This window comes from Siphateles boraxobius, unplaced genomic scaffold (assembly GCF_051911475.1).
Source record: "Siphateles boraxobius isolate OS27281-9 unplaced genomic scaffold, OSU_SipBor_1 13, whole genome shotgun sequence".
NCBI classification, from domain to species: Eukaryota; Metazoa; Chordata; class Actinopteri; order Cypriniformes; family Leuciscidae; genus Siphateles; species Siphateles boraxobius.
Genome location: NW_027508733.1, coordinates 18,960,858 through 18,986,749, shown reverse-complemented (window position 1 = coordinate 18,986,749; position 25,892 = coordinate 18,960,858). Strand labels below are relative to the sequence as shown.

General features: G+C 35.6%; 3 protein-coding genes across 7 annotated transcripts; 1 reads left to right on the top strand and 2 right to left on the bottom strand.

The window, feature by feature from the left end:
- Nucleotides 1-1,032: 1,032 nt before the first annotated feature.
- Nucleotides 1,033-18,147, bottom strand: osbpl1a (oxysterol binding protein-like 1A). 4 transcript variants are annotated; one of them, XM_077226306.1, is made up of 30 exons: nucleotides 17,761-18,128; nucleotides 16,025-16,150; nucleotides 15,862-15,947; nucleotides 15,665-15,739; nucleotides 14,479-14,590; nucleotides 14,274-14,359; nucleotides 14,043-14,187; nucleotides 13,741-13,808; nucleotides 13,503-13,547; nucleotides 13,136-13,209; nucleotides 12,918-12,981; nucleotides 12,734-12,835; nucleotides 12,530-12,652; nucleotides 11,432-11,513; nucleotides 11,232-11,338; nucleotides 10,113-10,275; nucleotides 9,112-9,304; nucleotides 8,055-8,130; nucleotides 7,813-7,947; nucleotides 6,625-6,722; nucleotides 6,018-6,200; nucleotides 5,456-5,563; nucleotides 5,224-5,313; nucleotides 5,020-5,146; nucleotides 4,777-4,884; nucleotides 4,145-4,268; nucleotides 3,915-4,005; nucleotides 3,198-3,218; nucleotides 2,388-2,528; nucleotides 1,033-1,226 (listed from the first exon to the last, which is right to left on the bottom strand). In XM_077226306.1, exons 2-29 carry the CDS (start codon nucleotides 16,146-16,148, stop codon nucleotides 2,426-2,428), a joined length of 2,913 nt encoding a protein of 970 aa, XP_077082421.1. In that variant the 5' UTR covers nucleotides 16,149-16,150; nucleotides 17,761-18,128; the 3' UTR covers nucleotides 1,033-1,226; nucleotides 2,388-2,425. The 4 variants fall into 4 exon arrangements, with proteins under 4 accessions (XP_077082421.1, XP_077082418.1, XP_077082420.1 ...); XM_077226303.1 differs by having other exon boundaries at nucleotides 1,104-1,226; nucleotides 4,777-4,893; XM_077226305.1 differs by lacking the exon at nucleotides 1,033-1,226 and having other exon boundaries at nucleotides 1,497-2,528; nucleotides 17,761-18,147.
- On the top strand, nucleotides 17,495-21,731 carry trmt13 (tRNA methyltransferase 13). Of its 2 annotated transcripts, XM_077226307.1 has the most exons (11): nucleotides 18,349-18,503; nucleotides 18,628-18,677; nucleotides 18,959-19,025; nucleotides 19,151-19,210; nucleotides 19,296-19,365; nucleotides 19,545-19,651; nucleotides 20,010-20,177; nucleotides 20,281-20,353; nucleotides 20,456-20,530; nucleotides 20,615-21,002; nucleotides 21,078-21,731. In XM_077226307.1, exons 1-11 carry the CDS (start codon nucleotides 18,369-18,371, stop codon nucleotides 21,280-21,282), a joined length of 1,398 nt encoding a protein of 465 aa, XP_077082422.1. In that variant the 5' UTR covers nucleotides 18,349-18,368; the 3' UTR covers nucleotides 21,283-21,731. The 2 variants fall into 2 exon arrangements, with proteins under 2 accessions (XP_077082423.1, XP_077082422.1); XM_077226308.1 differs by lacking the exons at nucleotides 18,349-18,503; nucleotides 18,628-18,677 and adding an exon at nucleotides 17,495-17,552.
- lrrc39 (leucine rich repeat containing 39) lies at nucleotides 21,319-25,338 on the bottom strand. Its single transcript, XM_077226309.1, has 9 exons — nucleotides 25,117-25,338; nucleotides 24,781-24,955; nucleotides 24,183-24,288; nucleotides 22,833-22,989; nucleotides 22,608-22,744; nucleotides 22,359-22,504; nucleotides 22,119-22,271; nucleotides 21,752-21,894; nucleotides 21,319-21,610 (listed from the first exon to the last, which is right to left on the bottom strand). Exons 2-9 carry the CDS (start codon nucleotides 24,906-24,908, stop codon nucleotides 21,540-21,542), a joined length of 1,041 nt encoding a protein of 346 aa, XP_077082424.1. The 5' UTR covers nucleotides 24,909-24,955; nucleotides 25,117-25,338; the 3' UTR covers nucleotides 21,319-21,539.
- Nucleotides 25,339-25,892: the final 554 nt, after the last annotated feature.

Genomic DNA, 25,892 nt, shown 5'->3' with positions numbered 1-25,892 from the left:
TTACTTGACTCCTAATTAATCATATCTGGTCCTTGGGACTTGGGTCATTCAAATCCCCTAACAAATATGTATTAAATTGAATTTGAATTTAATCAAATGCGAATTGAATGTTATTTGAATATAAATCGATTTGAATTTGGATACGAATCCAAAATGAATCGCTACTTTTACCAATATGAATCGCTACTTTTTCAATATGAATCACTAATTTTTCAAAAAGAATAGCTACTTTTTACAGAATGAATCGCTACATTTACTATCTACCGGTATTCGTATATTCAAAACTGATAGCTACTTCTATCGAAAATTAAACAATACGTTTATTTAAAACTAATAGCTATAACCATCCAAAATAAATTGATTAGTTAGTTAGTAGTCGCTAATTTTTTTAAAAATGAATCGATACTTTTTCCAAAATGAATCTTTTTCAAAACGAATCGCTACTTCTTTCAGAATGAATCACTGCTTTTTCTATCTATTCGTATATTCAAAGCTACATCCATCTGAAATTAATCAATACGTTTATTTAAAAGTAATAGCTATAACCATCCAAAATTAATTGATTAGTTTATTAAAAATGAATCGATACTTTTTCAAAATGAATCGCTACTTTTTAAAAATGAATCGCTACTTAAAAAAAAAATAATCACTAGTTTCCCAAAAAGAAAAGCTACTTTTCCCAAAATGAATCGCTACTTTCAAAAAATGAATCCTTTTTCCAAAATTAATTGCTACTTTTTTCTAAATGAATCGCTACTTTTTAAAAAAAAATCGCTACTTTAAAAAAAAAAAAATCTATTTGTATATTCAAAGCTACATCCATCCAAAATTAATTAGTAGATTTATCTAAAAGTAATAGCTATAACCATCCAAAATGAATTATTATTCTAAATTATTTGATACTTTTTTCAAAATGATACTTTTTCAAAAATAATTTAAGTCAGCAGCGCTATACATTGCTAGGGACGTTTTTTCTTCGTGGAAGTTTTGCATTTGGTGAGCTGATAAATTATTAAAACTCAGTCGAATCAATATTTTTTGTAGTTTTTTAATTATGCCATCCAGTATTGTGGACTCTTTCTCTCTTGTTCACAGCTGCTGCCATTTTGTGACTACTGTTTTGTACACAAGTGTAGGAACCGGACCTTGGAGCAGTGGAAGAAGGTTGCCTTGTCCGATGAGTCCCGTGGACAGCCATGTACATGTGAATGCTCTGCTGGGGAACCCTGGGTCCGGCCGTTCATGCAGACAAACATTTTTCAGACCATTGTTTTAAATGTACACCCTTTCATGACAATTGTGGTCCTGGTGAAAATGACCTCTTTAAGCAGTATAATGCACCCCGACACAAATTGTTCAGGAATAGTTTGTTGCTCGGCGCAATTTTGGCAGCACACAGAGGACCAACAGCATATTAGGCAGGTGATCATATTGTTTTGGTTCATTATTTTCTGTATTTTCATGTAGCATGAAATGATTATACACTTTTTTCCCAGTTTTATTTAGATGTGATGTAAATATAATCTTTAATGCCTTTTAAAGAATTATGTGCATTACATATGTATACAGGCATTTTTTCACTAGATAAATCTAAAAAAAAATATGCACACAAAAACACAACCACACAAAATAAATGGATATGGGGTTAAAAGTAGACTTCATTACAGATCCATGTTCCTGTCACTGACAAACTTTAAAAATTAAAAAGAATAACTAACTCATGATAAATACATAATTAAAATAAGAGCGTTATATTATAAAATAATATTAGTCAATATATTAGTGACACCATAGAGGCATCCCTCTAAATAAAAATCAACATCACAACAGAAAGAGCAGCAGAAATAGACTCACTGTCCTAATACTGTATTGTGAGTGGAAAATATGAATTTGCATATTAAAAAGTTATAATCCAAACGTAACAGTCATTTTCAAAATTATTTGTGTTTTTTATAACACATTCCACACTCAAGACAGTGGGCATGTTACCAGCTCAAGAAATGACAAGTGACATTTTTTATGTTGTTTCCCAAATAACAGAAAACAAAACAGACTCCGACTTGAACCTTGGGGGACACCCAGATTTACCAGTTAACAAATTCTCTTGTGGAAAAATCATTTTTTGCAGGACTAAAATAGCCCATTATTGCTATTACAGTACACTGATATTACTATATCAAGGCCAGCTTGTTACTATATCAAAAGCCTTAATTGTTGCATATGCATCTGAAATATGAAACTGTGAAAACTCTAAATTCAGCTATACAGAGCAGTGAGTTTAAAACAGTTGTCTTTTGAAAACGTATTGCATATATCATATTTAAAATATTCACCTGGCCAACAAGCCCAAGGTACATGTTTTTTAGTTACATTAGGGGTAGTCTTACCTATACATTTATCAAGGACAGTGCAAGATTCCTGTGGATCAGTATATGTCCGGTACTTGGGAATAATCACGGTCCCAGTAACCACTGGAGAACAGCCAGTCCTGAGAGCCATTGTGTGGATTTGGACCTTGATGAAACCACCTGTTTTGGGCAACGAGAAAAGGTTCAGATCAGCAAACACATGAAACCACTGATAGCTGATTATAACAGACTGTTTTGCCACATTGAGTGTCTTCAACAGGTCAACTCAACAGCCAAACATGCTTAAGAAAATGTTTCTTTGACGCCCCTATTACAATAATCTCTTTCTTCATTCAAGAGAGTCAGTGGAGCATTTGGCTGTAACACTTAAACCGGGTGTAAAGTTTCACCCTGCTCTCACAGAGGAAGGCCAGGGAGCTCTGTTTACATTGTCTTATTCCACATTAAAAATAGATTGTCTAAGGGGACATAAGAAACAGTCATTCCTTTAGTGTGAAGTGTCATTTACATATGATAATCCAAAAAAAAAAAAAAAAGACCGTAGAAGAGACTTACTTTATGTATAAATTTGGCGTAATACTAGTTTAAAAAAATGTTTGCATCACAAATAGTCAATAAATAACTATTTGAGGTTAAAATTTTTTTTTTTAAATCATAATGGCCCACACACAAAACAAATGTTTACTATAATTGTGTTGTTACAAATGTTATTCTACCACAAAAACCCTAATTGTGACAGACTATGGTTACAAAGATACCAGTAGTGACTCAGGAGTGAAACAGCAGCAGTTGAATGAAAAGAACAGAGCAACTAAGCAAGCGTCAAACCTTGGGCCCGAGGCGACGTTTCTGTTCACCGCAATCACAGGATGGATGATATGCCAAAAGAAACGAAAGGGAAAATGGGGTTAAATGCAAAGGACAGTGTCCAGTTAACCAGGACTAAGAGTGCTGTTAAACATCAATGAGTTACTTAAGTAGATACTGTTAAGCTATGGATAGAAAAATGGTGTGATAAAGTAAAACAGATGACTAAATTTAGAGTGCATAATAGAATTTGTTACACTGCGAAAAGTGATCAGTTGACAATGTAAAAAAGGTAAGGAAACCCGTTGCCTTAAAATTGTTAAGTAATAAAATTTCATGCGTAATAGAAAGAATTGAGTTATGTAAACTTAAAAATTCCACAAAACTGTTTTTTTTTCAATTACGCATGAAGAATGAGTTTCCTCACTTTCTTTAAGTTGTCAACTGATCAATTTTTAAAATGAATGCAGTTAGTCACAAGCAAACCCTTATTTTACAACAACAACAAAAAACAGTATTAACATGTGCATAGTAACCGCAGTTATTTTTACAACATTTTACATGGTATTTGCCAACACTTTCATCAAAAAATTTGATTCTGAAAAACTATGAAGGAGATACCATTTTTTTATTGAATATGATTTTTGAGTACTAACAATAACTGTAGTAACTTTTGGAAAAAGCGAACAGCAAAATCATTGTGTGAAAATAAAAAACTGTAATATAATATTTCTGCACCTCGTTTTCCACTCATCATCCGACTTAGAGCGATTCTTACGTGCCGCCCTCTGTTTCTCCTCCAATCGCTTCTTCTCCTCACTAGCCAGGTCTGGGATGATCAAAAAAGAAAATTGAACCTCGGAATATTTCAATGCTGCTGGTTTGCAAGAAGTTCTACAGATATGTAATATGACATCATAAGCTCATCATCAGCAATGGCACAAAGATGCACACAGGAAAACGCATACCGATGTCTCCGTTCTCCATGGCCCGAATGTCCGGCCTCAGTCGGCTGTCCGATTTTGGGATGACCGTTTCAATCTCTTTGACCAGCTCATTGAGTTGCATTGCAAATGTAGTGAAGTTGTACATCTTTTTATATGCAAATAAAACCAAAATACATATAAAAATGAGAAGATAATAAGAAACAAATGTAGAAAAAAAGCTCATATGACAGCATTTGTGGCATAATGCTGATTACCACAAAATTAATTCCGACTCGTCTCTTCTTTAAAAAAAGAAAAGAAAAGAAAAGCAAAAATCAAGGTTACATTGATCCACTTAGAAAGGAATTCTATTTTTTGGAGATTTTAAAAGCTCATAATTTTATTAAAGCACTTACATTAATGCTTCTGTTAAAACTTGCCTTGTCATGGCTATGAAGTTGTAAAACTGGATATAATTTTACACTGAAAAGTGTAGTACACATTTTCTTCAGTCTAAAATCACATCAACACTCATATTGTTCACCTCTTGTGGCTATACTATTGAAATCATGATTATTTGAACATTTACAAATTGGCCCCATTCACTTCAATTGTTTTTTTTAAAGAAAAGGAAAAACAAGGTTTCTCAGAGCGACAACTATTCTGGAACAGACCTGGGTAGAGTTTGCTGGTCTAGGTGGTATTCTCCAGAGCAACTGACTTCCTGGGATCACATCCAGTGAATCTCCACCTGGTTGCGGTGTTTCTTCTGAGTCTGATGTCTGAGATAGGTGAGAAAAAAACAAGAAAACGGTTAGAAAACACGTAGTGCATCTCTTACATTATCCTTATTAGTCTGGCACTATTACAATAGACGGGTATCTTGACGAATGTTGTATGAAAACGTTCAGAAACACCTGTTTACTGCTTTTCTTGTCTTCCGACGCTTTTTTATCATTCTTCTTTTGAGTTTCGAACAGAACTGGGTCGACTATGTACATGCACTCCGTCCATTTCCCGTAAAGGATGAAAACCTTCTTTTTGCTATGTGGAATTAACAAATAATTAATGTAAAATGACGTGAACATTTATAATGGAAATTAAACTCTCAAACCACTGACCTCTTGTCCAGGATGTAGCCTTCAACCTTATGCAATTCTTTCCCAAATAGGCCACACGGTTTGAAACTCAAGCAGCATTTTTCACCGGTTCTATTGGCAAATATCAGTCAAAATGATCAGTCAAGGGTCAGCATGAATAGAGTTTGTAAATTGAAACCAGAACTAGCACATTTAATAAAGTTTGTAAAGTGAAACCAGAACCAGTACATGTACAGAAGAGTCTGGTAGATACCTGTGGTTGATAACCTCCACACTGCCATACTGCTCGATCCACAGCTGTCCCACGATGATGTTGTGGACACAACATGTGGGGTTTGTCCATGTGTAAGCCTCATTATGCCTGTAACAAGTTTAATATATGACAGTTACTAAAACAATGGGTGTCTGTGCGACAACTCGTGACGTTCTACTCGGAGCTGTTCACGTCCTTGGACTCTGAATTATGTGTTTTTTAAGGCAACACTATACTGTCAATGTCAAAATTTATCTGCAGTGGTCAGGTAGTACAGCAGTCACATGGTACAAGTCGGAGATCTCCAAAACATTCTGAGTTTTTACAAGTTGTAATTATGTTTCAGAATTTCTTAATTACAATTCTACCATGGTGTGTAAACTCACTTACTGGAATGAGGTTCAAATTCATGTGCTGTCAAATTCACATGATGTGAATTAGGTGAACATTTTTCATAAAAAGTTGAAATACATGTGCATAAAAATACTAAATAGTCAACGCATTTATTAGCAAATGAGAACTAATATGCGGATATTAGGAAAGCTTTATCGCACAAGCTTACTTAGGAAGTTCTAGAGTGATGATGCCCTTAGGTTCGGCCTCCACGCTTTTGCCCCAGAACTTCAGTTTGGGGTAGATGGAGCCATGAAACACAAAGTCCTTCTGCAATCCCTCGGCATGGAAGGCGCTAACAGGAGGATGGTGGCTCACTTGTTCCGATATCAGCCGGAAACCAAGATCATCCCTGAAGGTTGAGGAAAAAACATGGTAATTATCCCTGATATATTGATATTCACACACACACACTAAGTGTAAAAAAGTTACAGTTGCAATGCTTATGTTAATGCTAACATGAATGCTAACAAATTAACAAAAAAAGCAAAGGTCGCATTTGAAATGCTAAAACGCTAAAAGTGCGGTCACAATAACAAAATTTTGTGAACCACTGCTCACACACAAGTTACTTTTTAAACCAAACAACTTTTGCTGGTCAGTGCCACAAATTTACATGATTGTAAAAATCTGTTTGTGAAATCTTTCGCCCCTGTGTGAAATTCCAGATCGAGTGGATTCATATTGAACCTGCGAAAATTCACCGAACAATGGTAAATGTGACTGCACCGTAATACTAACGTTAATGCTAATAATCTATCATTCAATTATCTCACCTGACTAGCTCATATGTTTCTCCTAGCAGGGGGTTGAAGGGTTTACCCGTCCTTTCCCACTGAGACGCCACGGCTGATACTGCAAACGCTGCCACACACTGGATAGAAAACACAGGAATTAATTTACTTGGATGACAATCTATAGGTTAGACTAGATTTCATCCAGGTGGCTATTAAAGATTTGGGACTTTGAAAACCTTGAATCCAAGAAATATCTGCTTAAGACGCATAAAAGGGTAAAGTAGTTCAACAGTGACGATTTAGTCAAACTGATGTACAGTGGATAGTATAAGTGAACACACCCATGCTAAAGTTGACTAAAAAGAGGAATAAAAAATCATCTTTTGGAAATTAATCTTAATGCCTTAATTTACAAAATGATGAAAAATCCAACCTTCAAGGTCACCAATTTTCTTTGTGAATGAATAATGTATCGTAAATAAATAAATGTTCTTCCTTAAAATACAGGGTGCATAAGTCAGGACACCCCTATGTTAAATTCCCATAGAGGCAGGCAGATTTTTATTTTTTAAAGGCCAGTTGTTTCATGGATCCAGGATAATATGCATCCTGATAAAGTTCCCTTGGCCTTTGGAATTAAAAAAGCCCCACATCATCACATTCCCTTCACCATACCTAGAGATTGGCATGGTGTTATTTCAGTTAGGCTAATAGCTGGTATGATTTGCATTGGGAGACGATCTTATGGAAAGTGCCCCATGTTGGATTTTTCCTCATTTTTTTAATTAAGGCATTAAGATCAATTTCCAAAGGATTATTATTTATTCTTTTTAGTCAACTTTAGCATGGGTGTGTTCACTTATGCTAAGCACTGTAGTTATAATTATTGCTCTGTCTATATCGGTTTATGTCAATTTTGAGAGCAATTTATGTGATCACCAGTATGTATACAATGTTTTAATACAATAACACATTTTTTGGTAGCACAGCATATGAATGAAAATATTTGAATTTATTGCAAAATGTATTATTTATTTATTTGACAAGATATTCAGTACAAGGTTAACTAATTTTTATGTCAGAAAATTGGCCAAAGATGATGGAAAGTCGGCTGATTAATTGGCCATTAGTCATATTTCATAGATATTGAGCATGTTAGGCCTGTAAGTGTTTTGCTTGTGTTTTCAGACAAATAGAGGGTCATGTATATTGTTGTTGTTTTTTTACCTTCATTCTCTCAATAGAGTCGTCTAAAGCATTGGCCTGGTGGATGAGGTACGTGTGCTCCATATATTCTGTTAGCCTTTGTAAAAAGCTTAGCGGCTCATTGAAAATAACCGGCATGGTGATCTTAGACAGCTCCTGAAAGAGAGATGGAATCAATCAAAACTTAATTGCTTAATTTGAGTCTTTTGAATGAAAAAGATATTGCCTTAAAGTTAAAGGTTACATGATAATAAAAACCTCACCATCCCGATACACTTCCTCAGTATGCTCCAGATACTGAAGTCATTTCTGGAGAACATGGGAGCTGGTAAACTTGTCCTGTGGAATAATTCAAAGGAACTGAACTGTGCCGTATCAGATTCTGAGAAATGCCCGTTTACATTTAGAAACCACTAAAATAATGAAAAACAGACTAGTTAGCTGTTTTCATGGTAACTACTGTTGTCATGCAGACAGAAAACGTCTAGACTGGTGTTATCAGACAGGTAACGGAAGCTTTATATCTTATTCAGCAAAGCAAGGCCAGTGTCCCGATCAGTTTCAGAGCGCTCAAGAGACTCCAAAACCTTCTATTTTATATCGTACCTTCTAAATGTATATGTAATAATAAAGAAATGTAGTGTGTGGTTAATTTTTGTTAGGGCAAAAAGTAAATATTGTGAGCAATATGAGAAGCCTCTAAAAAAGAGGGTATAGATCAAAGTTTAATGGACAACAAGAAAATCAGTTACAACGTGTGTGTGTGTATATATATATATATATATATATATATATATATATATATATATATATTAGAACAATGTTCCAAATACAATATTATAAAATAGAGGCATCCAGAAACATCCAATAATAATACTCAACGATCAGATGCAAAGTCAGTCAACTATCCGTCAACAGGCCATCATTCAACATGCCGAGCCTTAAAAGTTCAAATTACAGCGTTAAACTCGGCTACCTCATCAATCTTTTACTGTTTCATTATGAGCGCCTCTTCTGGCCTTGGCTTGCTAAATTATTTACCACAAGATACAAACCAAAACAAAACAGAGAAGTTGCGTCTAAGAAACCGGACAAATAACAACAAAGTCACATTAAAAAGCAAACTGGGCTGAATGTTATGTCTAAGATCACATTTATTTTTATATTAACTGAATATGAATTATACTTTGTATAAGTTTTTTTTATTAGAAAAGTCCAGTTACTGTAACTTTAAAAAAACATTTCGCTAAATATTTATGCAGTTAATACTTTGCATAAAAGAGTTGGTATTGTACTTTTTTTTTTTTTTTGCATTCCTACCTGTGTTTCCTCACTCCATTAACTCTGGCCACCTCATCTTCATCCTCTTCTTTTCCACGACGCTCTTCCTGGGACATCCTGCCGCCGAGATGAGCTGGGACGCTGCAGTAGAGCTCGGATTTTAAGTCCTCTCCGTCTTCGTACGAGTGGCCGGCCGCCTCAAAACAGCTCAGCACGGTCTCAGTGTCCGAATCTGTGGCAACCGAACACAAACAGACATGGCTCAGTGGGACAATGCCTGGCCGACAGCAACAAGTTCTCTGAGGAAACCTGAGCAGGGGATCAGGTGACATTTAATGGAACCGGAAATGAATGGACACATCACTGAGAAAGGTGGCTCATGATTGAGAAGCTAATTCTGACGATTTGCTTGTTACTGTAACAGTTGCTGACTGCAAGTAGTAATTGGGCTCATGGTCTTTAATGATATTGTAAATCATGGATTTCACATGATTAAGTGATAAGGGATGTAGGAATCATGACGCAATCATCTTTAATCTAAACACTTATTAACTTGCGAAAACTCATAAAACTCATTGTCATAAAAGCTGAAGTCGTTGAGCCTTGGTGCTTGTGTGGGAAATAAAGGTTTGAATTCAGTCAGTGCAGTTTCACGATCCCATTCCTTGTACAGTATCTCCTCCTAATACATTTCTGTCACTCTGCTATTTTATTTAATAATTATGTTACAGAAATGTGCATATTTACCAATAAATTAATACAAAAAATAAGAAAATATGGGATGCTATTTATAGTAACTGTTCTTCAGTCACTCCATACTACTACATATCTGCAATATATAAAACATTTTTTTGGGCAAAATAATTCACAAAAGTGCATTAGGGGTGCACATTAAGAAGATAATAATTTTTTATATTATAGCCAATGAGCAATAAATGGCCGATATTATACACTTTAAATAATACAAGTACTCGAAAAACATTTAAATGTGTGACAAGTGTGTAATAAGTAAATTAGGCATAAGATTAAAACGTACGCACCAGACAGAGCGTCGTAGAACTCGTCTTCACTGCGGACGCTGCGGGGCGACGATCCTTTGACCAGCGACTGCTCCAGCTCATGATGTTCAGTGGCCAGCGTCTGCAGAGCCTCTGACAGGATTTTATTCTTCTCCACCTCATGCTCCAGTTTCAAACTGCGTGCCTGGACAAACACACACACTTAGAAATCCACTATACAGGAATATAATCTAGCGTTTTACATATGTGACCTGCCAAAAACAGACTTGATGAATAAACTTTAACGTGCCCCATACATGGAATACATGATACACCCATGCTCATGTTTTATATTTTCGATGTATTTCTGATCATTAACAAGAACTTTACTTGGAGTTTTTATTTTTATGTTATTTTGAGGGTTTTAGTATCTTTTTTTGACAAATATAGTAAATAGGGATGTAAAATTGTTGAAGAGACCGAATTCGAACTAGTGTAGTCCAAGTGAGCACCAAGGCTCAAAAGAATCAGGAAAACACTACTCTGCCGTGGCTCAGTTTTTAGCACGCACCTATTATAACCTCCTTTTTTTTCTGAAGATTTTTGATGGTGATTTATAAACATTTAAAGAACGACCTGTTATGAGCTCCAAGGTTTTTAATCAATGGTATAAGCTTCTGTTGAAGTCATCTGTTCCCATTATTTGAACCGATTTTTAAAATAAACAATCGTGTTTAACAGCAGAATTTGTGGTGAAAACTACATTATGATGCTGTAAAGAAAATTCAACCAATAAGAGTCGTGGCAAGCAAAATACACCAAAAGACACCCTCTTTACCTCCACCCACTCCCATGAAGCACCACGAATTACGTAGTTGATTCAATCTCCCTACACTCTCAAAATACATAACTATTTTTATATATATGTCATCCGCAATGCCTCGTGGGATTGCAGTTCTTTCCCTCATTAAAGCCGTTGCTTTTATGCCTCAAATATAACCTTGTAATGTTGTGATTCACCTCATAATTGGTTGGTTTGGTTAATGGCTAATATGAACACTGTTATAATCACTATAGGAAAAATGAATAGAAAGATAATACTAAAAAAGTGGGCGGGCACTAATGCACTCCATGGACTTGTGCAGCACAGTAGATACATACTCCTTCCTGTCTGGAAAAAAGCCCCAGGCACTGGTGTAGTGAGGAGCAGGTTTCACTGGAGGCTTCGCAGATCTCCTTCAGCTTCTGAACGACTGTCACAGGCAATCCTGCAAGAATATAAAGAAGCACTGTGGCTTTAAATACAGATATACACATGCAGTCGAGGCTAATCAAACGCAGCAGATGATTTAAGCTCTTACGTTCCACCAGCTCATCCTCTTTCACCATGGACAGGAGGACCAACAGCTCAGTCTCCAGTCTCTGATGGCTCAACTCGGCCCGCTGCCACACAAAAGAGGAACAAGACAACAAAAAGAAATGTAAGTAAAAGGATATTAAGGAAGAGAAAGGTTATGACTATAAGAAAAGGTATCGGTCAACTTTACCACTTCCTGTGGTTAGAGTGAAAAAGGGAAGTCAGAATAAATGTTCCTGGTACTGTAGAAATATATGAGCATGAGATCATATCTATTTGTAGTTTAATATAGTTCAAATAAAACCAAATAAACGGAATAATTTAAACTTTTAATTTTTTATTTTATTTTATTTATTTAAATGTATTAGTATGAATAAATAAATACAAACTAAATAAATACGAAAAAGAATAAATGAATAATAGCAGAAAAAACTGAAAGAATAAATAAACAAATAAATAATAAATGAATACATAAAGAATAAATAATAACAGAAAGAATAAATAAATACAAATGAATAAATCCGGAAAAATAAATAAGAAAATACAGAAAGAATAACACAGAATGAATAAATAAACAATGCAAAAAGAATAAATAATATATATAAAAAGAATTATAATTTTATATGTGTGTGTATATATATATATATATATATATATATATATACACACACATACTGTATATATATATATATATATATATATATATATATATATATATATACACACATAAATACATATACTGTGTGTGTGTGTGTGTGTGTGTGTGTGTGTGTGTGTGTGTGTGTGTGTGTGTGTGTGTGTGTGAGTGTGTATGTGTGTGTGTGTGTGTGTGTGTGTGTGTGTGTGTGTGTGTGTGTGTGTGTGTGTGTGTGTGTGTGTGTGTGTGTGTGTAGGTTTATGTACTGTATACACACACACATATAAATTGTTTTCCCTGACATTTCTGTAAAAAAAAAAACAGTTTATAGAATAAGGTTGTCATATGATGAAGGTTTCAAAATAGCCTCATGTCCTCGTAGAAGAGGAAGAAAGGGCAGTCACGTGCATTTTATCAGCTGATCTGATTTTTAGGTATGTACAATATGCAGAGGACATTTCTCACCTGAAGTGAGTCAGAAAGCTCATTTACAGACACAACGTCGTCTTCCTCTTCCTCACTGTCAGGGTCCTGTGAGCAGTAGTGTGTGCTAAAAGCGGAATGTTCCTCTATGGCCTCCAGCCACCTCTGAAAAATAAAACACATTCACACAAACTCACACAATGCTATCCGCTCGAGATTAAACAAAGGAGCAGAAAGGAATCTCACTTTTCTGGTGTCTTCGGGGTTGTTCTTCTGTGACACTTTGAAATGGTGAACGCTGTCATCAAAGTATTTGACAGTGAAATAGCAGTTATCTTTCGCTTTAATCTGAAAGATGCAAAGAAAAGGAGTCATTAAAACCCCATAAAACATGAATCAGCATCTTTTAATAAATTATGATGAAACTTACCATGGACTGTGCTTGTGTTAGCGGTTTGCAAACTTGCCGGCGTGTGTTTGAATCTACATCTGACCTTGATGAGTTAAAAAAGGATTAAAAATTACAGTTTTGAAATATTTTTTTTAATTTAAAATACGTCTTTAATTCCAGCAATCCTTCAATTTTATTATATATTTAAATTTCTATTAAAATAGCATTACATTTTGGAAATAGAGGCAGATACTCACTGTTTAGGGTACCATGACAAGACTCCATCTTGAAGAACTACCCAGTAGGAGCGCCAGCCAAAGAATCTTGAGCTCTGCAACAATAAACAATAAAAAGAATTCAAGAAAAACAGAACGTTTTTAAATAAATAAATAAAAATAAATCAATAATATAATAAAAATAAGTACATAAATATGAGAAAACAAATAAATAATAATAATAAATGAATAATAAAAGAATAAATGAATACATAAAGAATAAATAATAACAGAAAAAATAAATAATTATATACAGAAATAGTAAATAATACAGAATAAAAATGCAAAAAGAATGAATAATAAATATAGGAAGAATTATATATATACTATAGGTTTTGATAAAGCAAACCTTCCAAAGAGGCCCCTCAAATGTTTTAACATGTCGCGTCATGCCCTGTAGGATCAAACGAAATTCACAACATTGTACACTGATTTCACTCATTGTAAATGAGTGTAAATTATGCTAAATATTATGATATATGGTGATGGACAAGGTATTTTTGAAACAAGCCACACAAGTTATTACAAAAACATTGCATACATTTGTGACACTCTTACATCAGAACTGTCCAGTTAAATGAACCTACTTTCATAACATTTCCTGCAACGATCTGCTTCATTTCGGCATCATTAGCCAAGTCAAAAACAGTCTGATCTGAAAACAAATATGCAAAAATAAACATCAGCATGTTTCAGGCTACCACAATATACCCTTATATATTCAATCAATTTAATGATTCATTTGAAAATTTGTAGACGTACTGAATTGATAGAGTAACAAATTGGACTACGACAGTAACAAAACTGAAACGATAAGAACATTAATTGAGAATATATTGACTTTTAACACAAAAGCTTTGAATGCATTAAAAATGATAACGCTGGGTACCGTTTTTGTTCTTGACATTAGGGTTGGCCTTGTGCTGCAGGAGTTTGATGGCACACTGTTTCTGACCCCTGTACGCGGCGCAGTGCAGCGGCGTGTTTCCCAGCAGGTCCGTGCAGTTTATGTCCGGGGCCTTCTTCATGCTTAGCTACGTGAGTAACAAGAGAGTTATTATCAACGTTTAAACAGTGTTACATGATGTAGGTGTCTTTAAAATGGTTAGGCAAAGGTTACCAGTCTAGTGAGGGTAGATATGGTTCCTTCCCGCGCCGCCTCCAGCAACTGCTCCTCTAGTTTCCTCTCTTCAGTCCTCTCCGCAGCTAGTTGGTAAAAAAAAGTATCAGTGATAATCTAGTAACAAAAGTAATCACTTAGCAGATTTGATCCAAAGCACGTTCGGTACATTTAGGACGTTTTCATGCAGTTTTAGCACGCTTACCCTCCAACATGCTTTTAATCTCAGCGCTCTGGGTAACATCTTTAGGTATCTGCGCCGTCCCGTTGATGACAGAAGGACAAGCGTCATACTGAAGAAGCAACATTACAACCTCCTAAAAAGCAAAATCAGCATTGGGTTAGTATTCAGAGTCCAATCTGTATTCAGCATTCAGGTAAATAGTTATGTCGGTTAAAAACATAAAATTAGTTATGAATATTTTATTAACAATTAACATATGAATATATTTAACCATACTCTTTGTCCAGCTGTTTAGCTGAAATTAAAGATTGGCTTTCAGCTAACTTCCTGAAGGTAAATGGCAACGAAACGGAGGCTCTGCTTGTTGGCACTAGATCTGTTATGTCTAAATCTAACTGTTTTTCTTTGAACATTGAATAATGAATAATACATTATAATATTACTAATAATTAAATATAAATATTTTTTTTTTTTTTACCATTGTTGTTATGTCATGTTTATGCCAAGTGGTTTTGTCAATAAGTTAATTATTAGTATTTTATTAATAATTAGAATACAACTAATTGCATAATAATAAAATAAAAATAAAAATAAACATTATTAACAATAACATTTATATTATTGTAATAAGAATATATATAACAATAAAAACATATAATAATAAATTATTTAATTAATAATCACTATTATTACCATTGTTGCTGTTATATTTATGCCAAGTTGTTTCGTCAAATCAATAAAAACATAATTATTATTAATTAATTACTATTAGTATTAATAATTAGAATATCACTAATATAATAATATCAATCAATCGTAATATTATTAATACATATTAATACAATTATTATTATTAACTAATTATAAAATTTTTAATAATTAACAATAAATATTTTTTAATACTGTTGTTGTTTCTTTCATTCGTTTGTTTATGCCAAGTTGTTTTGTGATCTGAAAGGTTGCAACTTTATTGCTACCTTTGTGTTTGCCAGTCTAATTGTTAAGCTACACATGTATATAAAAAAAATAAAAAGTAAATTGTTTATAATTAAATAAATTACTTTACCTTTGAACTCCAATGTTGGGTGCTATTTTCCTTCTTTCTATATTTCTATCTATCAAATAACTGATTATCACCCTTAGTCTTAGCTCTAGCTTATATCTATATTCTCAGTGCATTATGATATATAATAGAATTACTACATACTTTCCTCCCTGTGAATGCTGCTTTATGGAGGGCCGTGTCTCCGACATTATTTGGCAAGTTGGCATCTGCTCCAGCCTGTAAGAAGCACAGATGAGCTCAAATCAGAAACTCCTGCAAAGCCATTCTTCTCATAATTAACACACACATATATCATACATAGAATGTATATTATATCAAAAGGCTGAGATGATCGATACCTTCAGTAATGCCTCAACAACATCCTTATGTCCAAAGTAACTGGCCAGATGAAGAGATGTCCAGCCATGATTTGATTTGCTCTTGCCTGAAACAATGCAATGCCATTAGCACAATATCTAGAGAGATATGAACGGTCAAAGGAAACCTAATGACGTGTCCTACCCTTGCAGTTGATGTCGATCTTGGCCTCCTCCTTTATCTTGGACATCAAAAGCGTCTGGATACCTTCAAGGTTCCCGTTCCTGGCATCCCTGAGGAACTGCTCCTCCGGGTCCAGCTCCTCCATGGCTTTACCAAAAAACAACAACAACCAAAACAGTATTATAATCATAAACCTGAGCCAGTAAGTGTGAAAAAGAGCAGGCCTGTGAGAAATTATATCAGGAATACCAACAATCAGAAAGTCATTCGATACTTCAAGATGTTGAGAAATCCATTGTCCTTTTTTTTGCGCTAATCGACAATTATGAGGGCAAATTCTTTGAAATGACTGCCATGTGATTTCCTTGTTCAGTTTGGAGGAAAAAGATGACAAGCACATGACACTGCTTCGATAGGCAGGAATTTTCATTAAAAATAGAGCGGACATGAAATTCAGGCTTTTGAGGAATGTTTATTTGTTTATCTCTCAATCATCATTGTATTGCATTGCTTTATAGGTTTTTGGGTTACACTTTATTTGAAAGGTGTCTGTGTTAGAGTGTGATTATACATTTAAAAACTGAGTAATTATAATTAACCTATATGTACTTACTATAGGGTTTGGTTTAGGGTTAGTTGCATGTAATTATGCATAATTTATAGTTATTACTTCAGTGACATGTGTAACAATGACACTGTAGAATAAAGTGTTTCCCTGTTTAAGCACTCACAATAAAAACTACAGAGCTTTGATCATGAAACTAATACACATTATTAGAAGATAAATTGACAAATGATTATATGCATTTTATGTAAGCAGGCAAGGCAGGATTATTTATAAAACACATTAATATACAGCACTTTAGAGAAAAATATATATTAATTTTTATTCTGTGGCGGAAACAAGCTTCCTTAGTTCGGTCCTGTCAGGTGTCAAAACTGTGCGATGAAAACACTGAATTGTGAGTGGGGGGAGTCTGAATTTTGTGATAAAAAAGTCTGAATTGTGGGATAAAATGTCAGTTGCTTTTTTTAAATTATTATTATTCAGTGGTGGAAACAAGCTTCCATAAGTATGAGCATCATATTCTTCTATCTATATCATACGACGTGAAACATACTACATGATACTAAACGAAAACATTTGCAAATGTATTTTTTATCAATAAACTATCGAAAAAAGAAATAGATTTGTCATACTATTTCATAATTCAGGCTTTCCAGTGTTCAGACGTCGACGTAAATCAAGAAAGAAAAATGTCTTATGCAGATTAACAACGTCACTTTTAAGGCGATAAGCGTTTGGTAAATCATAAAGCGTTCTTTGTGTTGAATGTAGCTAGTAGCCTAAAGGAAACATGTAGTACATTTACGAGCCAAACTAAACTTAAAACTCAAAACGACTTAAAACGATAAAACTGGGTAACCCTTATAAATAGCCTCGAAACCCGTTTTTATAGACTGACTCTTTCAGTTCATTTAGCCTAGATCCGAGCAGTGGAGATCATGTCAGCAGGATGTGGGTTTATCACTTGACTTCAAGAATTAGGTGAGAATTTGGCAATGAGCTGCAGTCAAGAATAGTCGGAGGTATAAAGCAGCGTAATAAAACCCAAATATATTATATATCGATCAACATTATTTGATAAGTCAACCACTTTCTAAACATTTCAAATGTAACTTATTAGAATTTTATTAGAAATATATTCGCATATGTGCAAATATCTTACTTAAAAATAGATATAAAGGAGACTTGCCTGTTTTTGAAAGTTAACGCATGACTTGAGGTTCGAGACACGCTAACATCCCTAATCCAGAGTCACTCCGGAATAAAAAATAAATAACGTTACATTAAAAAAAAGACTTTCATAAATTGTGCTTTATCATAGATAAATTTGACAAAGCATATGATGCACGCTTCCTGTTTGTGTAACTCACACATGTGGTTCTTTCCTAATAGTGCAAAGTTCTTTACAAGCATCGTCAACAAACATCTTACAATCTGTTGTGCAACTACACACAGAATGTGCGCGTGCCGACGCTCGCGAAATGAACGCAAACACAAACTAACATCACACAGCAGTATGTGAATGAACAGCTGACTGACAAAACACATGATGACGATGCACTTTCCGGTTTCGATCAAAACAGTGAACAGATTAAATAAAAGTCTTCAACTAATACAACTAATAATAATAATTATAATAACAATAATAAAAACAACAACAGCAAATTATGAATACATTAATAATTCAATTAAATTTCAAAGACATACATTTTTATACGTTTATTCCTCATCTCTGTCGTTCATGTCTCTTATTTTAAAATGTATTGCGGAAGTAGTCAGTTGCGTCATCAGTATACTATGGAGGGATCCACAGCGGACGGCGTGTCAGCGCCTTTACCTGGACGATGTGCTTTTTATGTAGTAAAAAAGAAACGATACTGCAAGATGATTGTTGGAAGTGGGAAATCATTCTGCGGGGAACATGCAAATGCTGTACGTTATAATGTCCATGTGATCCTGCTTTGAATTGATGCGCTTCTTCTTACCTTGCCCCCATTAAAACTTGTTGATCAAATAAGTAACTGTTTGTATAAACTTTGATGTAATTTTCATATAGGGCGAAGAGAATGAGAAAAAACGAATCCCCTGTCCTTTGGACCCCAAACAGTAAGACTAACTCTTCTAAAAAGTTTGGAAAGGTTTCTGTAGTTAGAATATAAACTTTAAATATAGTTTAGTCCAAACTGAATCAGAGAAATCATTCCAGAGCTTCAGATTTATGTATACAGCCAGTTCGAAATTAAATGGATAATTTAATACAATAATTTAATATGAATATTGACAAACATAGCAGGTAGAGTGTTGGACAATGGTAGATGTGTAGAACATGTAACCCTAACCCTAACTTGTATGTTATGTTCAAAAACCATCTCTCCTGTTTTAAACAGCACAGTATTTGAAGATAATTTGGCTAAACACCTGAAAAAATGTAACTCCAAGGAGAAACCAAAACCTGTACGTATGAATAACTCCACCAACCCTTATCTCTCAATGTTATTTTTCTTCAATTTCACAGTTCTTTTGCTAATGACTGCTATGTTTGATTTATATATATATATATATATATATATATATATTAGATTTATTATGTGAAGGACATCAATGCTGGTAGTGAAAATGAAGATGAAACCATAGAAGAGGTGATCATACTGCCTATTTGAGCATATATCAAAATTACTTGGCTTTAAAGAACATTATGGGCTTAATAATGATGTGTTAATGCAGATATCCATTGCTGATCGATCCAAAGAGGAACTGGATGAGTTGATAGTGAAACTCAAAACTGCATTACAAGGTTTGCAGCTGTCATTTAGGTTTTATCCCATGACTACTAAATCTTTTTATGTTACGCATTAATTAGATACCAAAAGACATTATGAACAATTATGGAAAATAAGAATTGGTGGCTTTGATGTTGGAGGGTTTAATGTAATTTTAATGTAATTATGAGGGATTCTAATCTGTTTTCCTCAGGTCTAAATACTAAACTCGAGGAAAAAACACTCTCACATTCTGCTCTATATGAGCCTCTAAATGACCCAAAGAATGGAGATTCTGCTTTTAAACACCTCAAGCAACAGGTTAAGTATTCCAGAACTGACAAACTATACATACTCTATATCAACAGTGGGCAACGTCAGTCCTGGAGGGCCTCGATTTTGACAGAGAGAGCAAGTCTAATCGGATTGAAAGTGATCAAAGGCTTTGGGCGTTCCATTTAAACACTTTGCAAGGGTTTGGACAGTAGTGGGCACTTTTGCAATGTAACTAGTGACGTACATCCGAGTGAACGAGATGGAGGGAAGAGCATAAAAAAAGGGGTGATTTATGGACAGTGGCCCCTCCAGGACCGAAGTTGCCCATCCTTGCTCAAGTTGCTCTGTATAAATGGTCTTTATTTTCAAGCAGTGTTCATATTCATAATATCTATTTTCACAGGCCTCTATTCTTGGAAACATGGAGGTTTTGGAACTGCTCAGCTCAAACAGATGCTATATAGAGTTTGGAGCAGGGAAGGGAAAACTGTCCCATTGGATTCACATTGCTCTTAAAGCAGCTGAAAATGTCCATTTTTTACTTGTGGAAAGGTCCAGTACTCGCTTTAAGGTGTGGTGTCCTTTGCATGAAGCTATCCTTTCCTCAAATACAGAAAAATATTGTTCTTTTTGCTCGAAAGTGAGGTTACATTTGAATTTGATGTGTTTTTAAGGTAGATGGCAAGCACAAAAATGCAGACTCAACTTTTGATAGGCTTCAGGTTGATATTCAGCACCTTGATTTAGGTGAGTAAGCTTCTTAAACCGTTCCTTATGGTGTTAGTATATTATAATATACATTTTTCTGAGATTTCCTTTGATCTTCTCATAAATAATATTTCCTTTCAGGGAAAGTTCCTCTCCTAAAAGAAAAGCGACTTCCTGTCATTGGTGTTGGGAAGCACCTCTGTGGTGCAGCAACTGGTAGACTAGAATTCAATAAAGTTCATAAATATTATCATGGTATCAGTCCTGCAAGATTGAAGTAGTATCAACTTATCTCCACAGATCTGGCCCTTCGGTGTTTATTTGAGCACAACTGCATTGACGAAGATGATGACCCTCCTACCAAGCGTCTAAAACTTAATCATACGCAGGGTGCTGGTGATATGAAGCCTGTTCCCTCACCCGAAAGCAGGGAAACTGTTGAAGAGCTCATAGTGTCAGGACTGGCCATCGCTCTTTGCTGCCACCACCGTTGCGACTGGAGACACTACGTGGGAAAAGAGTTCTTCAGACAGAAAGGTCTTGGCCCAGAAGAGTTTGCTGCTTTCCAGCGCATGTCGAGCTGGGCCACTTGCGGTATGAGAAAATTCATCTCCAAGATAACAGAAAAAACAGGTGAAGAGGAAGAACATGAGATGAGCGAGGAAGCTGTGCCAGATACCCTTAACGGGTGAGTTTTCTGCTGATCGACCAATAAGTGTTATGTTAAGTTCTTGATTTCATTTGTAAACGTTCTTTCTTGCAGTTTGATGTCAGTTGAAGATCGGGAACAGATCGGGCAGCTTTGTAAGCACTTGATTGACCACGGAAGAGTGTATTACCTCCAGCAAAAAGGCTTTAAAACCAGTCTGAGATATTACACAAGCAGAGATGTGTCATTGGAGAATGTGTTACTAACTGCCATTCCCACAGCCAATCGGAATAGAGATGAATCTAAACAGCCTTCTTAAGACAAACAAGCACAAGTGCAGGAAACATATGCTTAATTTTATTTTACCAATGTTTATTGATTTTTTTTATTTTAGTTCATCCATAAACATTACTTATGACATACTAGCAGGAAGAAGCAACTTCAACAAATGACAGGCAACAAAACATTTAAAAGAAAGTAGCGCTCTTTACAGGACTTGAGGGGGACAATACTTGACATGATGGACCGGATGATCAGTCCAAAAGGCATTTGAGCAGACAGAAGCCAGCATGCAAGTCACAAAGATGATGCTGTCTCTGACACGCCGTCCAGTGTCACATTTAGCAGTGACGTGAAAGTTTGGGATCCTGCAATAGACATGTAATGCAAAAGTTGGTCATTAAGAGGCTCTAAAGGCTTTAATTCCAGTTCTGTTTTATTTATGTCATATTTTATAATAAAGTTCTGCTACAAGTTTTGCACAAAATACATATTGAGTACGGCATAACCTCTTTTCCGGGCTTCTTGAATGTAGTAGTGCATGAACTCGCGACCAAACATCTCCCTGTCATTCTCTTCCTCATCTACCTCCTCTTTTAAATCAGGAAGCGTCACCTCATACGTCAAAGGATTGTCTCGGAAATTCACAAACCTGCAGAATGAGCATTTTAAGCTTTAGTAGTAATAATAATTTGTAAATATGCAGACATGAATGCATCGCTAATGTGTTACAATTCAGTCCTCAAAGAATTTGCATGTTTGCGTGAAATATGTTCAGGGCTTTAGTCGTTCCTATAGAATCACTATTTTGCTTTTTGAAGCTTTTTGTTGGTTTCCAATAACATTCTAGAAATTAAGCAAAATATTTGTGCTTACCTGAGGTTACTCATGCCCTCCATAAGCGGAGGAATGTCTCGTAGTTTATTTTTGCTCAGAACTAGTGTGTCCAGGCTTTGCATGCGACTGATGTTGTCTGGCAGGTACTCTAGTTCATTTCTCGGGAGCCACAGGGTGTGAAGTTTTTCCATTCTAGAATTAAAACGTGACATAAAGGTCATCAAATCCATTACAAAGTCTTGGTTTTATTAGTCATTGATGGACCAAATAGTATTTTACCTGTGAATATCGTCTGGCAAACTCTCCAAACTGTTGCTGCCCATGTCTAGCCACTCAAGAGAAGGAAGGTTGACCACGCAATCTGGAATGGTGGTGAAGTGGTTCATGGAGAGGTCCAAGTGATTCAGCTTCTTAAGATTGCTAAGCTAAGGAAATTCAGATTAAAATAAAAACAGGTGATGGGTTTATATAGGGATATATAGACAAAATATGCGGTGTATATACATAGGCACTCAGTGTTAATAATACCTGGGTGGGTAGCTCATCCAGATCTCGATTCATTGCAAGTTCCAGTTTCTCCAGATTTTCACAACAACAAAGTTCTTCTGGTACGTAGCTCACTCTGTTATAGCTCAACAACAGCTCTCTTAACCGAGTTAGTTTGCCTGTTGGTTATAAAAGCATTTCTGAGAGTTACTTTAACTAAAGAAATTCATCAAAGTTTGTTCAGATTCCACCTATTTTTTTACTGACCAATCTCTTTGGGAATCTCCGTGACTGAATTACGAGATAAGTCCAAGACTATGAGACACTCAAAGCTCGAGATGAACCGTGGGATTCTTTGAAGTCCTGTTCGGTGTAACTGCCATTCTTGAATCTGGGAGAGTTGGACCAGAGCTGGAGGAAGAGTCTGCGGAAAGGGTCAATGTTCTAAGAGTGAGAACCAAACAATCAATCCATTTTTTGTTTAATTGAAGATGTTATTTATCTGCAAATATCTGGGCAGTAGTATTGTCCTTGACCATTTAAAAGTATTAACTCTCAGAATCTTTGCCCTAAAACAGGGGAGTCTAATCCTGCTCTTTGAGAGCCATTATCCTGTAGAGTTTATGCTGCAATCCAGACAGCTTGGAATTTTGATTTTTCCCACCTCATATTTGGAAATAATGTCTTGTAAAGCCACTCGAAGTAGGACATTTGACCTGTGATCTCAGGGCAGATCGATCAACCCTGACCTCAGCGATGCAAATTATTTGATGTCACTTCTACAATGGCTGCAAGTCCTGCTTCTAATGAGCATAGCGTCGAGCTACCTTATATCAAATGTACATTTTAACATTAGTCATTATGTTTATATAATGATACCTTAAATTGTGCTTTTCATCAGCTGTTTTTAAAGCAAATGTCAGTATTTTGATATTTTTCTGTTTTGCCATAATTGACACAAAAAAACGAAATGCTCTCTTTATGTCATGGAGACATCATGTGGTCAACATGTGAACATGACTCGTGATGGACTGGAACTCACTGAGGTCTGAAGTGGGACATTTCAATTGGGATATTTCCACAACCAATCTGGTCTCAAACATGGCATTAGATCCAACCCCAAACACACCTGAACCACTTAATCAAGGTCTTTAAAATTACTAGATGTGTCCAGTCAGGATATGCTGATGGCAGGTTGAAGCTCAACTCTGCAGGAACTTGGTCCTCCAGAAGCAGGATTTGGCACCCTTACCCAAAGTCCTGTCCCAAACCGCACCCTTAGCCCTTGAAGTCCACTACTGGTAGCTCCAACCTTAAACACCTGAACCAACTATTAAATGTCTTCAGGATTACTAGAAACCTCCAAACCGACTGAAGGCAACCTCTGCACTGCAGTAGTGTGACCCTCCAGGAGCAGGATATGACACCCTTGCGAGTGTAAGCCTCAGCAGTGCAAGTCCTTTGTCCGTCCCTTTGGGACAAGACCTATATTAAATCACCCATTATGTGATTTATATGCCTTAAATCACCCATCTCTCTAGATAACAGCATTGTTTACTGACTTCTAATATGATAGTGAGCTCAAACTCAGAAAGAACAAATCACAAAGAGCCTTACCTTCCACTCCTCCTTTTCAATCCGAAAGATGACACGTCCTTCCTCAGTCACAACTTTTTCCTTTAGCTTGGCCAAAGTGATACGATCCTCCCAGGCACCTGTTAACCTATGCCAAAGATTTTAAACTATTAAAAAACGTTCTTTATACTCATTCAGTGTTAATTGCAGTTTGGGGATAGAAAAAAGCACAGACTGTGAAGTGGTTCCAAACTGGTTTTGCTTCAGGACCCAGAGTTTACATTGGACATAGTCGACATCGACCCAACGCAGTACCAAACCCGGAAATCACATTTAATGTATGTATCTTTTACCTTGCATAGTTTAGCTCATGGTCTTTCATTATAAGGTCCTGTCATGCAACTTTTCCATGTTGCTAACTTGCCATCTGCCTAATAGGACTAGCTTCTACCAAGTAACAGGAGAACCATAGAGTTCGATTGTACACTAGGCCTTTGATGTTTAAAAGTATTTTGTTATCCTAACTAATCATGATTTTACGGTTATCATTTTTATTTAGAGACCTGCAACCCTTTTTTAGGTCATGACCTACTAAGAACCATTATGACTCCCATGGGTTACTTAACAGTAGTGCACGTACCTACCCACTGCTCTCCTGTCTCTCTGTTCGCTCTCCTTCTTCAGTTCATCTTTGCTTTTCTTTATCCGGGTTTCCCACAGAGCCTTGACAGAGTTCACTGTCCCACAGCACACCGTGAGCCCCGTCATGATGATACAGAGCCCCAAATATCACTTCATACACACATTTTGCTAGCCTAAGGCAGCAGATAAGCCATTTTACTGGCCAGAAAAACTGTATGCACTGCAAAACTATTAACATTTGGGTTTAAAATGATAGGACACATTTGAATTAGTACTGTGGATATCACAAGCTGTGACTGACATTAAAGCAACTCTGAGAAAACATAGTGCTTACCACTCTCATTTGGTCATATTGTCCTTCCAGCTCCTATATAACATGTTTGTACCAAGTTAGCGGCCATTTGATATCTAGAAGTTTAGTTCCCAATGCTGTATCAATAGTATAAGTCCTCTGACAATGCCAATAAGTGTGATCTGTGTTGAAAGAATTGATTTTGATTATCCCTCTGTGATTGTCATGGTCTTCCCTCTTGAAGCGTAACTCTGGCCAGTGTCTATATTTAACCGGAGACAACACTGGGAATAGTGTGGTCACATGTTAAAGTTGGCACAAGAGCAGCTGTCCGCTTTACCGCACCAGACGTGCTTTCAAGAATAGCGACATTAACCTAATTAACATTGTTTCAAAACAACGCTGTTAGGTAGGCCATATATTTGCAAATTATGATTGCTGCTAGTAGAACATTTTTAATGTTAATGTCATGTTATAGTTAGAATATTTTAATTTCCTGAGTATATTATGCTTAGCACACCATAAATGTGAAATATTCATCCTGTTTTGTTGCAGTCAAACACGCTGTTTTGCAAGCATTTGACAACAAATTGTTTTCTATACTATTTTTAACAAAGTAAAACCAAATGCAAACAAAACATTTATTTACTGTATGTTTATAAATTTTTAAAATATATTTAACATATAGGATACATTCGCAGATAGTATTAGCAATGCAAGACAAATACTGGCAGAATTAATTTCAAAAATCTTGATTTAACATGTTATTATTATTTTAAATTAACAGAATAATTGGACATCATCTGGTCTTGTATACT